Raw genomic sequence first — 14,913 nt, 5'->3', positions numbered from 1 at the left:
CTTCAGGGGCAATTGCAGATATCGCCGGTGTAGATTCAACACAGAACAGCAGACAAGCCCACTGATGGCAACAAGTGAAGTAATAATTAGGCACGGGCAAGTTCTGAAATACTACTAGGGCACAAAGCGAGAGCAAGTTTTGACATCTTACGAACTCTGGTTTGCACTATGCATAACTAAAAGCAGTAGTTACCGGTGCAGAGCAACTATACTGTAAAGAAGTGCAACTATATATACCTTGTCACCGTCTTTGTCACTTGCACCGACAACAGAACTTTTTGGGGCACGCGAGAAAACAAGACATGACGAGATGCCATGAATGAACCGCATTTATTTCTTCTCGTTTTTTTTTTTTTCACAGGCAGATAAAAATAGTACACAACGATCTGCTTCGTGTGAAGTGTAATCTTTTTTTCTCTTTCTTACTTCTTTTGTTGGGTGTTGGTCTGTCCATCAGTCAAACAGACACACTGAGAGCAATCTATGTAACAACCAACACAGTGTGCGCGATCTGGCCTCTGTGGGGAAAGAAAGGGGTAAAAAAAAAAGAAAAACAGAGAACGAGGTGTCACAAAAAACATTCTCGAGGGGAAGAGGCTGGCATGAGTTTCTCTCCCCAAAAGACGGCAACGTTCCTTTCGTAGCCACGCGCGTGACAGTGACTGCCGCGTCATCGCAGAGAACACTTGTAACCTCGGCCGTTGTGGAAAACTAATTTCAGAAATCCGGTTCCCGGTTTCTTAAACTCAAGCTGGGGCCGATCGTAGAGGCTCGTCGTACGACCAATCAAACCCGCAGCCTTCCAAGAAGCACGGCCTCCTTCAAGTACAAGCGCACATTACAAGTTCACGTTTCTCGCCGAAAGATTTGTAAGTAGCGTTTTTCCCCGAAGTATGCACGCAGCTATTGCACGTTGGAGGGGTTTTTTGATTGGCAAGAAGAACAGCCCTGTATAGTTTTTCTGGCTTCCCAGGGTTCGGTTTTGATTCTGCTACAGTGTACAACCGTATTGCACATGCACGGATCTTTTCTTTTTAAGGGCTCTTGGACTACGACATGTTTGTCCCGTGTTCGGTGCACCTTCCGACTTTAAAAGGGCAGACGGTAAGGTGATGACCAGCATCATTCGCAAAAAGCTAAGGGGGCGAAAAAGAAATAAAAGGGAAAAAATCGTTTCCGTGAACTTCCGCCGTGCAAAAACGGCTTTCTCGGCGACCGAAAGTCCTTCGACGAACGAGATGAAAGAGGTCAAAAGGGAAAAGCAAAGTCTCTGCGCAATGCATCCTTCTTTTCGCAAAGAAAAAAAAAATATTGAAGAAACTTTGGCACACACACACAAAAAACTGAAACAGAGAAAAGCACAATATTAAGCGGAAACAAACTCTCAATACTGCTATGCGAGAACGAATTCAGCAACGCCTCTATGTCTGCATGGCACAGCGTTTTGCACGTTCAAAAATTCCTCTTCGGCGAAGGCGGGGCCTTGCAAAACCCCCCACGCTATCGCGCATCTCTTCGCCCCCTTTTTGTTGCTTTAAACATATGTATATATATAATATGCGTAACATTCATAGAGTCATTTTTTTGCATTTATTATACACACTTAAAAAATGTAATATATTATATGTGAAGGGGGAACGAGGGGCATGAAGGGATGTATCTTTACACTAAAAAAGAAACAACAGAAGACGAAATATAATATCAGAAGAATGGGGGAAAAAAAAAATTACAATGGGTGTTGGAAGGAAACAAAAAATAGAAAACACATTATAGACAACCAAAAGAAAGGAGGAAAAAAAACTTGCACTGCAATATATTAAACTCATCTCAATAGATTACAAAACTCGGGCAAGGAAATATTCACACAAACTGCTGCGCGTTCCAGACTTCCTGCCCTGGTGGCAGATTGCAACAAACACGCTTTAAAAACTCTTCCATGACAAGATAGGGGGAAAAAAGCTCGCCAGACAAAAAACGAAATTACTCGTGAACACGACAATCATGCCAGCCTCTTCGACGCCGTGTGCATTCCTATAAAAGTCTACGTCTTTTTTTTTTGTTAAAAAGACATAATAAATAAAAGAGTCGCGGAAAAAGTCCCTCCGTAACTTCAACGGCTTATTTTGCCTTTTTTTCCTTCGAATTTCTAATCCTATAAACAAAAACAAAGGAGGAGAATTTGTTTTGAAGTGTCTTTTTCGTAGGCCTCGCAGAAATTTGCCGCTGTTTCGCTTCGGTCGTCGCAGATGTCCGCAACATAGATGTTTCAACGTTTCGTAAGGCGGGAAAAGCAAACAACAGTCCAAGGAAAAAAATCTATTGTCTACAACTCTACGGTGTGGCTTGGTTCCTCTGAACAGTTCGACTTTAACAACTACAACAAACAATGTGGGATCTTTTTTTTTTTTTCTTTTTTTTCTCTTTTCGTACAGTGTCTACATTGTCATCTTTCTTTCAACTCTCTCGTTAAGGCATCGTCGTCGCTTGATGGCGTGTGGAAGTGAGGATGTGTTCTTTGCATGTGTGTGTATCGCGCTTCTTTTCTTTAAAAGCTGTGCCCCGACACGATCGTCCGCGAAACATTATCGGCTGTCGTCGAAAGAATGCCAATCAAAAAGTCGTCGACAAGATTGCGACGAACCCTGCGTCGTTTGTCCTTTCCTCCCAACGATTTCGACGTCCAGAGTGAAAGATGCAAGGCGGAAGAAGAATGAAACGCTCTGCGACCCAATAGAAACGCGGCAACTGACGTTTCTGCATCTTCGTTCGTCGGCAAGCGGCAGGGGCTTGCGGGCAGAACGAAAACCGGAACGGCGAGAAACGCAAAAGTCCATATTCCGCGAGAGGAAGACACGCAACGGAAAACACAGACGACTATGACGACGCGCGGGGGAAAAAGACAAATGCGAGCCTGTTGAAACGAATTTCAAGTGGCCTCTCTCACGCCATCTCCCGCCTTCAGCTGAGAGGCGCTGGCTGTCGTCCGAAAACGTCAACAGGTCAACCGGACACTCGTAAAAAAAATGGTCGGTTCTTTCAGGAGGTGCAGGGAAGAGGGGCGAGGGAGAAAAACGGGGATGAGCATGTGCTTTCAAGTATGAAATATATATATGTGTATATATATTTATATGCAGCGTGTATAATAATAATAATAATAATAATAATAATAATTATAATAATAATAGTACTGAGACCTCGACGCATGATCGCCAGTGGTGCGCGCTGGCGGCGACGCCGCAGCGGGAAGTATGCGCTTTTTTCTTTTCTCCTTTCCCTTTCTCCTCTTGGTGTCGCATCTTTCTCGACGCCGCATGTTGTGTATCTGCGGTCAAAAAGGCACACGAGCACTACAATCACTAGAAACACATGCACTTTGTTTTTTTTTTTAAAACACACACGACACGTGCATTTTTTGCAAAGTGGGGATGGGAGGGGAAGGGGGGGGCCCACATTTTGTACCCCCCCCCCCCCCCCCGAAATATCGGAGGGGGGGGGGGAGGAGGGCGGCGTGAAAGGGAAAGAAGGAAACGGGAGGTAAGAGAGGAGAACAAGGCTCGCGGTGTAAGTGCTTTACGGCTAGCGGAATTACCAAAAATATGGCGTGTCGTCTCAACTGCTTCTCTTTTGCTCTGCGCGCCCTAGAAAGCCGGCTGGGGTTTGTGCCACGTGGTGCGGCTCCCCCCTCCCCTCCCGCCCCACCCCCTCCCCAATTTCCTCCCACAAAGCTCCCCCGATCGGTCGGGGGTGCGGAAACTGGGGGAGGGGGAGGCCGGGTCCGGGAGAGGAACGAGGTGTGGCTCTTCCTGCAACAACAACAACAACAACAACAACTAACTTTGGTATGCCAGAAAATTCACGACGTGCTGCGCTCTTCCCTACAAATGTTTCCCGCCGTCTTGGTCAGCTGGCTGGTAGTGGCGAAGGCTTTCCCGCGTTTTCGGGGAGGGGGGGGGGGGGTGGAGGCGGGATAACACACGTGCTTGCTACGCGTCTCGCTCTACACGGCTTCTTTTTTTTTTCCCCCGTCTCGAGTGTTTTAAGACTACACTCCTCGGCGCGACTGAACGCCGGCGGAGTCTCTACGTGCGGCAGTTCGGAACCACGTCCGCCTCTCGCCACGTGTCGTTTCGACAGAAATCGACGACGTATCTGCTCCCGAGAAAAAAATGTCCGCGAAGGGCCCGACGAGCTGAAGGCAGAGGGGCAAGAAAATCGCACAGGAAGCTGCGCAACGATTGTTGTCGACGCTTTTGTTTCATCCTGTCCGCTGCGTCTCGTCTGGAGACCAAAGAAAACGCCCTCGCCGACTCCTTTCGAAGTCCTTTCCTCCGCTACCCTCTTTCCCCGAGGCCGCTGCCTGCGTTGTGCAGCCGTCCACTATCGCCGTTTGGTCGAAGTGAAGGGGACGAGTGCTGCCATCTACTTCGTCATATTTACAGCCGCGGCGACGCTACGGTGAAAACGTTTCTGCAACGTCCCAAAGGTGGCATTCATCGCGGGAGCTGTGACCTCTCTGACCTTTCTTCGAACACCCCCCTTTCTCCTTGAGGGGAAAGGGGGCAAAAGCGAATGCAAAGTGGGAGGAAACCAAAGCGCTACGACTGTACATGAATGCACTCCACTTACGGGAGCCTTTCCGTGAAAAACGCGGGCACATTTTTACGGACTCTTTCCCGCGATAGTTTACGGGTGCCCTTGCCGTGTAAAGTACGGCAGCGCCAGTCGCCGCTCCGCGCAAGGAACAAATCGCCGAAGCGGGTGGCCGGCATCGAAGTTGCGACGGCCCCAACCATATGGACGAGGTACGCCGGCGTCGGATGGCGAGAGAGAAGACGGCGACGAGAGTCGGAAACGAGGAGAACTGTTTGCGGGAGCGGGTGGTGGTGAAAGGAAACAAAAAAAGAGTCAAGATACACAAACACGCAATGACACACGCACAGAGAGGAGAACGACCCCCACGGAAAACGCACGCGCGGCACACTCGGTGTCGTATTTTTTCTTTCTCTCTCCTCGGAGAAAGGGAGGTTGACAAAACGGGGAGGCGGGGCACCACAGCCGAGTTGGAGGTCGGCCTTCCGTCGGCCAGGGGCCGGCCTTACGTCGGCCAACCGTCGGCGGAGAGCCGGGGGCGCTTGGCGCCGTCGTAGTCGCCCGAGGGGTCCGGCGAGGAAGACGTCGAGGGAGTCAGGGGGGGCTGTCCGGGGGGCGAGAGGTGGGCCGACGGTGGGCGGCCCCCCGACGAGGCTCCGCCCCCGTGGAGGGAGGAGTCTCCCCGCGGCGGGGAGATGGGCTCGCTCTTGATCCGGATGGGGAGCGGGGAGGAGGCCTGGGGGGGCGTGGCGCTTCCTAGGGACAGGTGAGAGCCCAGGACACCTGGGCTGCCACTGCGCAAACGGGACAACAGAGAGAGTTTGGTCCAGTTTCGCTTGCATCAACGTTGCACAACACGACGCAAACAAGCAATTGCCACAGTTCCTCCCTGCCTAGTTCTCGCAACCGAGAGGGCGCAGTTAAAACTACAGTTAGTGACAGATGGAGGATAGCGGGCCGTCCCTCTCGGATGTCTGGCCTGTGCTTGTTTCCTACCTACGTGTTTTAGCCTGCCATTTTAAGTAATGTCGATGACTACTCTGGTGTGATGGAATTACGGACTCATGCGGGGCACCACTGTAGGTGGCAAGGTACGGCGTTTGTTAATACCCTGTTCGGGCAAGGTCCGAAAACACATTGATATTCCGCTAGCGTTAACTGTGTTGAGCAGTGTACAGTAGAACTGCTGTTTGTATCTCTCTGAGAAAATCTTACCGCTATGACAGGATCTTCACAAATTCAGTGCCTTCAAAGCCTGCACCGGTATAACAAGTCGAGGACTTCAACTTAGTTTCGCTAAATCTATCTTTATATTCATCAGTGTTTAACATATCTTATTGTACCGGCATTATGTGCCTACTTCAATCTTGCTTCCCTATATTCATATCCTGGTTTTGTCAGTCTTTGCTAGAAAGCGGTCCTACTAGGCAAAAGGCCTTACACGCTAACTTACCGTAATATCCGTAGAGGTAACCCGTTTAAAATCGAAGGCAAATCAGGTGAAAATAAGCAGTGGGCTAACTTTCAATGTGCATTAAAAAAAACTTTATAAAATGATTTTTTTTTTTAGATTTTGTTTTACAAAATAAAAATAGCAAATCATGCCAAAAATAGGGGCTGGTTATCTTTCAGGGGTGGGGTGGGGCATCTTTTGGGATATTACGGCAGATATGTATTATCTACCTCTCCTCTTGCAGAGTGAACCAGTGTCATTCAGAACGGTCACACAAAATTCTATCTAAATGCTCAATTTACCTCTATCCCACAGTTAAACTCGGCACACACAGAATGCATCGGTTTTGCTCACCTCCCCGCTCTCTTGCGACTCTTTTGAATCTCTTGCGTGACACGTGACATGGTCACACGGATAGCCGTTCACTTCCCGTTTTTGATGTAGCAAAGCATGAACTACTAGTTAACAAGTCTCCCCTTTTGGCTCGGGGCATGAGCGTCCAGATCGAAATTTGGGGGTGGATTCAATTCACATTGGGAAACGTGAAAGATTTCTATCTTTCTTCTCAGTTATGTTTTTTCGTTGTTTCCAATGAAATTTGTGTCACACATTTTGTGACCATCTCCAAGGTGCTCTGTTACACTTTTTTCAGGGATCTGGGCAACGTTCCGTGTCAAAAGCCATGAAGGGTAGACCGCTGATGCAACTGGAAGAGTAGAGCTTACATGATTACGAATTTAAAAGTGCGCAAAGTCTGAAAAGAGCAGCTGAACCTGTCAATGTGTCTTCAGTAACTCACAGGATGAGACCGGCAGACCGGCACCCGCAAAAACAACACAATTATAAAAAAAATATATATATTTTTGCATTTCTAGAGCAGCATTTTTCTGACGTAGCCAAACACTGTTTCAGTGTTCGGCTGAGGTTCGTGTTCAATCACTGAGGCGCCAATTGAACACGAGTTCGATCCGAACGCTGACTCAGCACTTGCCGCAGTCTGTGCCTCGCGTTTGGCTGAGAGTAATTAAATGTGCAGGACTTTTTTGGGTAAACACCAAGCTCTATTGAAAAAAAGCTGGACAAAGCATCCCCATAGTTCGATCTCCCCGCCAATAACGTCTGATGCACGACAGATGCATCTGTAGCGACGTCGCACATTAGGCACCAACAGTGTCTGATAGCAAACTAATGCATCTGTTGTGTCTCGTGTGTGACGTCGCACATTAGGCACCAATAGCGTCTAATGTGCGGTGGATATATCTGTAGCGTCTAATGTATGACGTCGCACATCAGGCGCTAAATAACATCTAATGTGCGACAAATATGACGTTGCAAATTAGGCACTAATAGCATCTAACGTTCAATGGATGTGTCTATAGCGTTTAATGCGGGACGTCACACATTAGGCACCAATAGCATCTAATGTGCGATTCTGAACTTTAGGCGCCAATAGTAGCTAATGTGCAATGTCGCACATTAGACACCAATAGCATCTAATCTATGGCAGCGTATCCGTAGCATATAATGTACAACGTCGCACATTAGGCACCAAAGGTGTCTAATGTGCGACATATGTATCTGTAGTGTCGAACGTGACGTTGCACATTAGGCACCAATAATGTTTAATGAGCAACAGATGTATCTGTAGCATCTATTGTGCGATGGCGCACATGAGACACCAATCATGTCTAATGTGAACGTCAAATTTGGGGGTTTTACGTGCCAAACCAACGACGGGCATCTGGCACGCCCCAGCAAAGGACTGAGGATTAATTTCGACCACCTGGGAATCTTTTGACGTGCAACCGAAAGCTTGGTTACCAAAGCGTCTTCTCCGCAATAAGCCTCTGTCAGATTACAGGCACCTCGGCCACGATTCGAACCCGCCACATGGGGATCCGTAGGCCAACGCTCTCACCTCGGAGCCACCGAGGCGGATAATGTCTAATGTGTGACAAATGTATCTGTAGCATCTATTGTGCGACGTCGTACATTAGGCACCAATAGGGTCTAATGTGCGATGGATGTACCCATAGCACCTATTGTGCGACGTCGCACATTAGGCGCCAGTAGCGTCTGATGTGTGACAGATGTATTTGCTGACCGGTGATGACCATGAGTTTATGGGTTCACGGGCGTGCCCTGCTCTCACCTGGAGTGCGACTGGAGTGCCCCCGAAGGCACTGCTGTGGCCAGGGGTCCCTGCGTCGACCAGCTGTGCATCAACCCCGGCGAGTTGAAGCCAGACAGGCCCAGCTCAGGGTTGAGGGGGAAGTCGTCTGGAACACGGAGAAAACGCGGCCTTCATATCCCACCTTCAAAACCACGAAACCTCTGTGGTAGTGCCAGTCATTGCAGGAAGGGGATGTCGCAAACGTTTTGCCAAATCTCGAGATTCGCCCGGTTCGGCGAACATTCAAACTTTTGACGAAATTCAATGAAGTTTGACCTACAAACAGTGTTGCCCGTCTTCTACGAAAAAAAAAAAAAAAAGAATCAGGGTTTTGGGAACAACTAATTTATAAAGTAATTCATTTCATATTTTACAAAATAACTACTCGCGCTCACACATGTCGTGCATTCTCGTCTAAAACATTCAGGACAATGGTGCGTACGAAAGCGGCAATAGCATTCTGCTCCGGGACCTCTGTTGCCAGTCATCGATCTTGCCGTTATGCCAAAGACTATCATATTTTGTCTTGAAGCAGGTTTGCCACACAATGGTGCCTGCAACGCGTCTCCAGCTGGTGTGTTTACAACATCTAAAAATTACACGCACATTCATTTGACCAAGCGCGATGAAACGCGATAGCTTTACAGGAACACCGTTAATGAAAACAGAAATGGTACGGTGATGAAGTGGTCATAATATGCCACGCACACATCGAAGACGACGTTAAGGACAGTGTCGAGGACGACCTCTAGGACGACCTCTACCCCTTTGGGACAACTTTCGATGCATGGGCGGGAACGCCGTAACGCCTAATCAGTGGGGCACTCACTCGGGGGGAAGCCAGCGGCCAGGGAGGACGGATAGGCGGCCATGGCAGACATCCCGGGTGCTGTGACCGACACCACGGGGGTCGTGAGGGAGGCGTTGGACGTCCGCACCATCGACTGCTGTAGGAACAGGTGCGACGGGTCGTGCTGGAACGGGAACAGCACCGAGAGGCCCTTCTCAGCGTCAACATCGCCCCCGACCGACGGTACCCGCTGGCGCGGTGCAGAAAAGGTGTTCCAAAAAGATTCTCTCTAGTCTGAGGGGTTCAGGTGTCAGGTTGTTCAGGTGTGAAAAGGCCCTCCGAAATTTTACTTTGTTATATATATACAAGTATTTCTTTTTTTTTTTTTTATTGTGTGTGTGATTGACCATGAAACACACCCTGAATATATCTTCTGGCTACGCCACTGGAGCCTATTACAGAACCTCAGACACAAGGTACCCATGTACAAGATCTTCGGAAATGATCTTCGCAAGTGAAAGTGGGTGCAGAAAATTTGCTGTGCAAGTTCCATTTATAATTGATGCAAATTTATGTAGATCTCACTCGGAAGTTATTTTACAGAAGCTGTTTATGGCTAGGGTCACAAGGATTTTTCCTGTGCAGTGACTAAAATCTTTACGCTCGCACCGCCGCATGAGCACGCCTTCCCCGTATAAAAGATTAGAAGTAAATAACCACTATAAACTGTTGACGAACGCGCGTGCAAGATGCCATTTGTTTTAGGCTTTTGCTTTAGAACAATCACTGCTGCAGACGCCAACACGCACGGCACGTGGAACACCATTCCCTGCAGTCTCCTTGATGCTTGGGTAATTTAGCAATAGGTCTATTCAGTAGATCAGTTATCAATAGGCACCATTTTCAAGATCAGTAGACTCTCAGTTAGATAATAAAGGTTTCTCAAAGATTTGCCGCTGTGCGACCCGCGTCGGCCATGTCTACGCACGCACCGCCCTCTTTTTGTCGTCGTTCCAAGCACTTGCGTGCCTGGTTTCCTTTCCTTCCGCTCTCCCAGGGTGGCAGTGCTATTGAGCGTGTCTAGTTTCCGTCGGGTGGCGGTCCCGTCGCGGGTGTCTAGTTTCCTTCAGCTCCTCAAGGAATGTCTGTGTCGTGTGCTAAACAGCTTTGCTGGTCATCAACCTTCACAGAGCGGAATGGCTCATGATTTTTTTTTTTTTTTTTTGTCATTAGGCTCGTCCGATTTACTTGCACCTCCTGCACCGGCGCAGAAAAGTGTGGACAGTCTACTTACGGTCATATCTCTACTAATACCGAAAATACACTGCCCTACACTGTTCTGCATCAATGCAGGAGGAGCAGGTAAACTGAACAAGCCTATTACAGAACCTCAGACACAAGGCACCCATGTATGGGGTCTCCCAAAAAGATCTTCGCAAGTGAATGTGGGTGCAAAAAATTTGCTGTGCGAGTTACGTCGACAATCTACGTGAAAATATGTAGATCTCGCTCGAAAGTTTTTTTTATGTCATTACGGATTATCAAACATGAGGCAACTACAAACAGGGTGTTCTGGAAACATCTTTACAAGACGAAGCGGGCGTAAGAAATTTGCTGCACAAGTGCCATGTACAAACAATCCACACTAATTTAAGTAGATCTTGCTTTGCAAGTTCCACAAAACATTTAACATACAAATTACACTTAGAATAATGTGAAATTATGTAGATCACACTTGCGAGTCTTTTTTATGTCATCACGAACTGTTCCAAAAAGATCTTTCGCAAGGTGTAGCAGGGAAAGAAAGTTTACTACACAAGCTACGTTTACCATCAATGCAAAATTATGTAGGTCACACTTGGAAGTTGTTTTCATGCTATTACAAAATCCCGAATGTTTAATGTGCGTGTTCCACTGGTTAAAATGTGGCAGGAACTGCAACATCACCGGGGCCGTTTACATGCAATCGATGGCCCATACACGGAGAGTGTTTTTGGTACAAACACCTCAGCATACAAATTCTTTTTTATAAGAAGCATGGTACAATAGTTTAATCTGCTCCCTGTGAAGTGGAGAGTGCCAGTATCTAACCAAAAGGTTGTGTGCAACTTTTAATTTTATAAAAAAAAAAGGAAAAAAAAAGTCACTCTTTTTTTTTTTGAAGCCCTTTTGAAGTTAAAGTTTGCAAAAACATAATTAAGATATTTTTGTTTCAAATGGATATCGCCGCTCTATGTATCCTCAAAATAATACGAGATGTGATCAATAAATTCTGCCTCCTAGGCTGTAACTTTTTATACAGTGATGGAAATGAAAAATGTTACATTCAAATGAAAGTTTGGAATCTCCTCTTTCCAAGGACCACATGACTCTTCAGTATAGTACCCGCAGGCGGTGATGCACTCCGCACGCTGTTGTAGATGACTGAAGGCGGCTATATATCTACACGTCTAACGACTGCACCTGCAGTACAAACGTAGCACATAGTTCTTTATGTTTGCTTCAACATATCTCTATCTCCACTGTGCCAGTGTTCACTGATACTACAACGCTTGGATCATGACTTCAACAGTACTCGTGGCCGGGCAACCCTACTACGAGACCGCCGCGCGTCACCGAGCGCCCTGGCGAACGGCAGGCGACGGTGGTGGCACTCACCAGCTGGCTCGTGGGCGAAGGCGAGCCCGGGATGACCACCCTGAGGTTCGACCTGCTGGGCGACGCCCCCTTGGCACCTCCTTTCGTTACCGGGGAGCTGCAGCCGGCCAGGCTGGAGGGAGACGCCGGCCGGTGGTAGCCGTTCGAAGTCACTCCGTTCATGTCTAGGAGCGCCCCACCTGGGAGGAGCCGGCGGAATCGAGCGTCGGAACGTGCGACCCCGAGTCGAGAACGAACCGCTGACGCCAAAGCATCAACGATCCGTTCTCACAAACGCCCGGTACCGGGCGTTAGTAAGAAAAGAGGACAGCGCTTTTGGGCCCGCGTAAATAGACTGCACGTCGCAGAAACCAGGAACTCTGAGAACGTGACACTAGCCGTTAGGATAGAACGCGAAGGTTTGAAAGGCACGACGCTGCGCGGATCAAACCGGGAAGGACGAAATTCCTTTATGAGCCGACGTCCACCGAAGCCTAAGAACGTTGAAACAAGAACCGAGATTGTGGACGTCCGTGGCAGTTACATGTGCGAAGAACACTTGTCCTGGCAAGAAAGACAATACTGTTTTTTTTTTCTTACTGACAAGCTTTCATTACTGAAATAATTCTTCAGGACGCCCACAACGTAATGTTTTGTTTTGAAGACATTGGGTTCAAGTAAGTGTCAGCTCACAGAGAAAATTTGTCCTTCTCAATTTTCTTTTGACCTGGGTAATGTCGTGTTCTCAAACTTTCACGTTTTATAGCAAACTGCTAGCCTCACATTTTCACGGAGTTTCAGTTTTCCACAATGTGCACCTGGTTTATTTACGCAGGCCGAAAAACACAGTTTTTTTCTCTCGTGAACGCTCTGTACAATGCAAGTAAGCGTTGAAAGAGAGCATATGAGAAACCTCCCAAACAGACATAGATTTATCCCGTCACTGCCAGGACTGCCAGGTAGCACCAATGACCATTAGTGCGTTCTAATTCCCTCGTTTCCTGATTGTACACTGACAAGTACTTCCGATGTGCTGCGCCAACAACTGTCAATTGAAACAGGGATGCAATGTGACATCTGTGCCACCTGAATGCCAGCTCAAACCAAGAAAATGCTGAACTAGAAAACAAAATCTTTTCTTGAAACTCATGAGGCCATATGGCTGTTAAACATTGATTGTTGTGCCATATCCTACCCAATTCAGGCAAGTTTTGTGCTACTATTTTGTCATCTTGAACACTGAGACTTGGGGACAAAAAGCGGACAACACACACCTATTTGTGTGTTGTACACTTTTTTTTATTCCCAAGCCCCGGGTGTTCAAGGTGTTGAGAGTTTACCGTCTCATCAGCCTGTACTCTATCATTGCTACAATTCCATAGTCACAATCACTGCCAGAATTCATATTGCCCACGTATCACCGGCGTCATTTTATGCCTACTTCAATGCATACTCTTCGACAGAGCACAGCAATGTTCTTTTTCGTCACAATAAAATGACACCGTTTCAGACATTAAAGCTCGCATAGAAAAAGCTTTGAATAGCCCGATCCAGCAGCTAATACTTGGAGCTCTCAGTATAGCAATAATTTTGCCATTCAGAAAGGTCCCTTTACTTCAACAATGTCCCCTCCGTTCATTGTTTCACTCTCTCGTCTATCGATGCCCAATGTAAGGGGTGATAACGCATATTTCAGCTTTTCAAAATGAAACGCACAATGCATGCCTACTAGACTACGCGGAGTGCAAGCTTGTCCAGTATTTTGCAGGGGTTGTGTTGACATCAGAACACCGAGCTCCGATTGGCTCTGATTGAACGATAGTGGGTAGACCTCAAGGCTTTGGGGTCTACCCACTATCATTCTGGTGTCACCACAGCCCCTGCAAAAGGAACAGATAAACTTGCGCTCCGCATAGTTAGTCCCCGTGAGGTCGTAAAATATTCAGAAACAAACTAAACTTGGTGATCCCGCAAACTTTGCATTATGTACTCGCAGACCGATGAGGCAGACCTTTCACCACTAACAACGGGCATTCCTGCGCGTTTCGACTTTCGTCCGTGCGGAGAACCGCAGATGGAGGGTTACCTGAAGAACTAGGCCGTGGGCTGACACTGGGGTGAGACATCTGCGGAGACGGCTGCATGAGTCCCTCCTGCGACGAGTAGCCAGACATTGAGCTCATGCCCTGACTCAAGGACGGCTGGCCCTGAAACGAAAAAACAGTAGTAAAAGTTATGTTAGGGAAAACGTTGCCACGACTCAAGTACGACAAAAGTTTTCGAAAGAGAGTTACAAAGGGTGCAAGAGGAACCGAAGTGCATTCGTAAGAAGTACCAAATTTGAGAAAAGAGGCACTTGAAAGAAAACAAAGGCACTCGCACGACAGCTGCACATCTAGGTCCGTCGCGACCCAATTATCAACGCAGCATAAAAATGCTTCGAGAGGCGCTCACAAAACACACGAGATAGCAATTATGAACTTTCCTTTTTTTATCGAGCTGCACGAACTTTATGTCGGCTACATTCCCAAGCACGCTGAGAACAGTTACAAAAAAAGTCGGTCCACGACAAAACGAAGGTCGACCAACGCGTTCTGAAGCTCTTTTTTTTTGGCGCAAAAATTGCCGTTCAACGACCGCCCCGGGCTGCAAGAGGGAAGGACGGGGGCTCACCCTTGAGCCATTGAGCTGTGCGCTGCGCTGCATCATCAGCTCAAACTCCTCATTGATCTTGCTGTACTTGGCTTCTGACCGAGGCGTCAGTGAGTACTGGTCCGGGTCCGGCTCGGGGCTATCGCATCCATTGGTCGAGTTCTTGTGCTCCTTCTTGCTCAGGGCCTGTGAGGGCGACAATGGAACGAAAACACCCATTCTAAGAGGGACGGCAGCGATAAACAATGACGGCAAAGAAAGTTTCGAAGTTTGGCGATCGGGAATAAAGCCCCCCGTCCTGAAATGATACATGCTACAGTATATCCTGGTCTGTAAGTCGCAGCCTTGTACGAGTTGCAGCCCCCTATAAATGGCTGGTTTTCTTGAAAAAGTTGGTTATATAGGTTGCACCCACATGTTTGTTTGGTCGGTGCAGTGAAACTGCACTGATAAGCCCACATAAGTGTACTCTGATTGTGATATGTGTGCCAGTGGGAGCCAGTTTCAATAACCTCAACAGAGCGTGGCAAAACAAAAACCGAAGAACGAAAAAGAATGATACTTTTCAGCGGAACGAAAACGTAATTGAAATGTCGTTTAATATTTTGTTCCGGAGTG

The 14,913-nt window shown here is 47.7% G+C and overlaps 1 protein-coding gene and 1 pseudogene across 2 annotated transcripts; one reads left to right on the top strand and one right to left on the bottom strand.

Annotated features, from left to right (window-relative positions):
- Positions 1–307: 307 nt before the first annotated feature.
- Positions 308–14,707, bottom strand: LOC8024641 (myocyte-specific enhancer factor 2). 2 transcript variants are annotated; one of them, XM_040502433.2, is made up of 6 exons: positions 14,317–14,707; positions 13,730–13,850; positions 11,665–11,843; positions 9,046–9,217; positions 8,196–8,322; positions 308–5,384 (listed from the first exon to the last, which is right to left on the bottom strand). In XM_040502433.2, the coding sequence occupies exons 1-6, from the start codon at positions 14,605–14,607 to the stop codon at positions 5,096–5,098; spliced, it is 1,179 nt and encodes a 392-aa protein (XP_040358367.2). In that variant the 5' UTR covers positions 14,608–14,707; the 3' UTR covers positions 308–5,095. The 2 variants fall into 2 exon arrangements, with proteins under 2 accessions (XP_040358367.2, XP_029845123.2); XM_029989263.4 differs by having other exon boundaries at positions 9,046–9,190; positions 14,317–14,702.
- LOC120843082 lies at positions 2,750–3,512 on the top strand (annotated as a pseudogene).
- Positions 14,708–14,913: the final 206 nt, after the last annotated feature.

The sequence above is a fragment of the Ixodes scapularis genome, unplaced genomic scaffold (assembly GCF_016920785.2).
Source record: "Ixodes scapularis isolate PalLabHiFi unplaced genomic scaffold, ASM1692078v2 PGA_scaffold11__112_contigs__length_91849675, whole genome shotgun sequence".
Taxonomy (NCBI): domain Eukaryota; kingdom Metazoa; phylum Arthropoda; class Arachnida; order Ixodida; family Ixodidae; genus Ixodes; species Ixodes scapularis.
The sequence above is the reverse complement of the archived record's forward strand: the minus strand, read 5'-3'. Positions and strand labels throughout refer to the sequence as shown.

Excerpts from the sequence above, each read along its gene's own strand:
- LOC8024641 (XM_040502433.2), bottom strand. The coding sequence starts at position 14,607 with ATGTATCATTTCAGGACGGGGGGCTTTATTCCCGATCGCCAAACTTCG. Across the intron at positions 11,844-13,729 it reads CCCACGGCCTAGTTCTTCAG|GTGGGGCGCTCCTAGACATG; the intron begins GTAACCCTCCAT and ends GGCTCCTCCCAG. Across the intron at positions 5,385-8,195 it reads GCACTCCAGTCGCACTCCAG|TGGCAGCCCAGGTGTCCTGG; the intron begins GTGAGAGCAGGG and ends CCGTTTGCGCAG.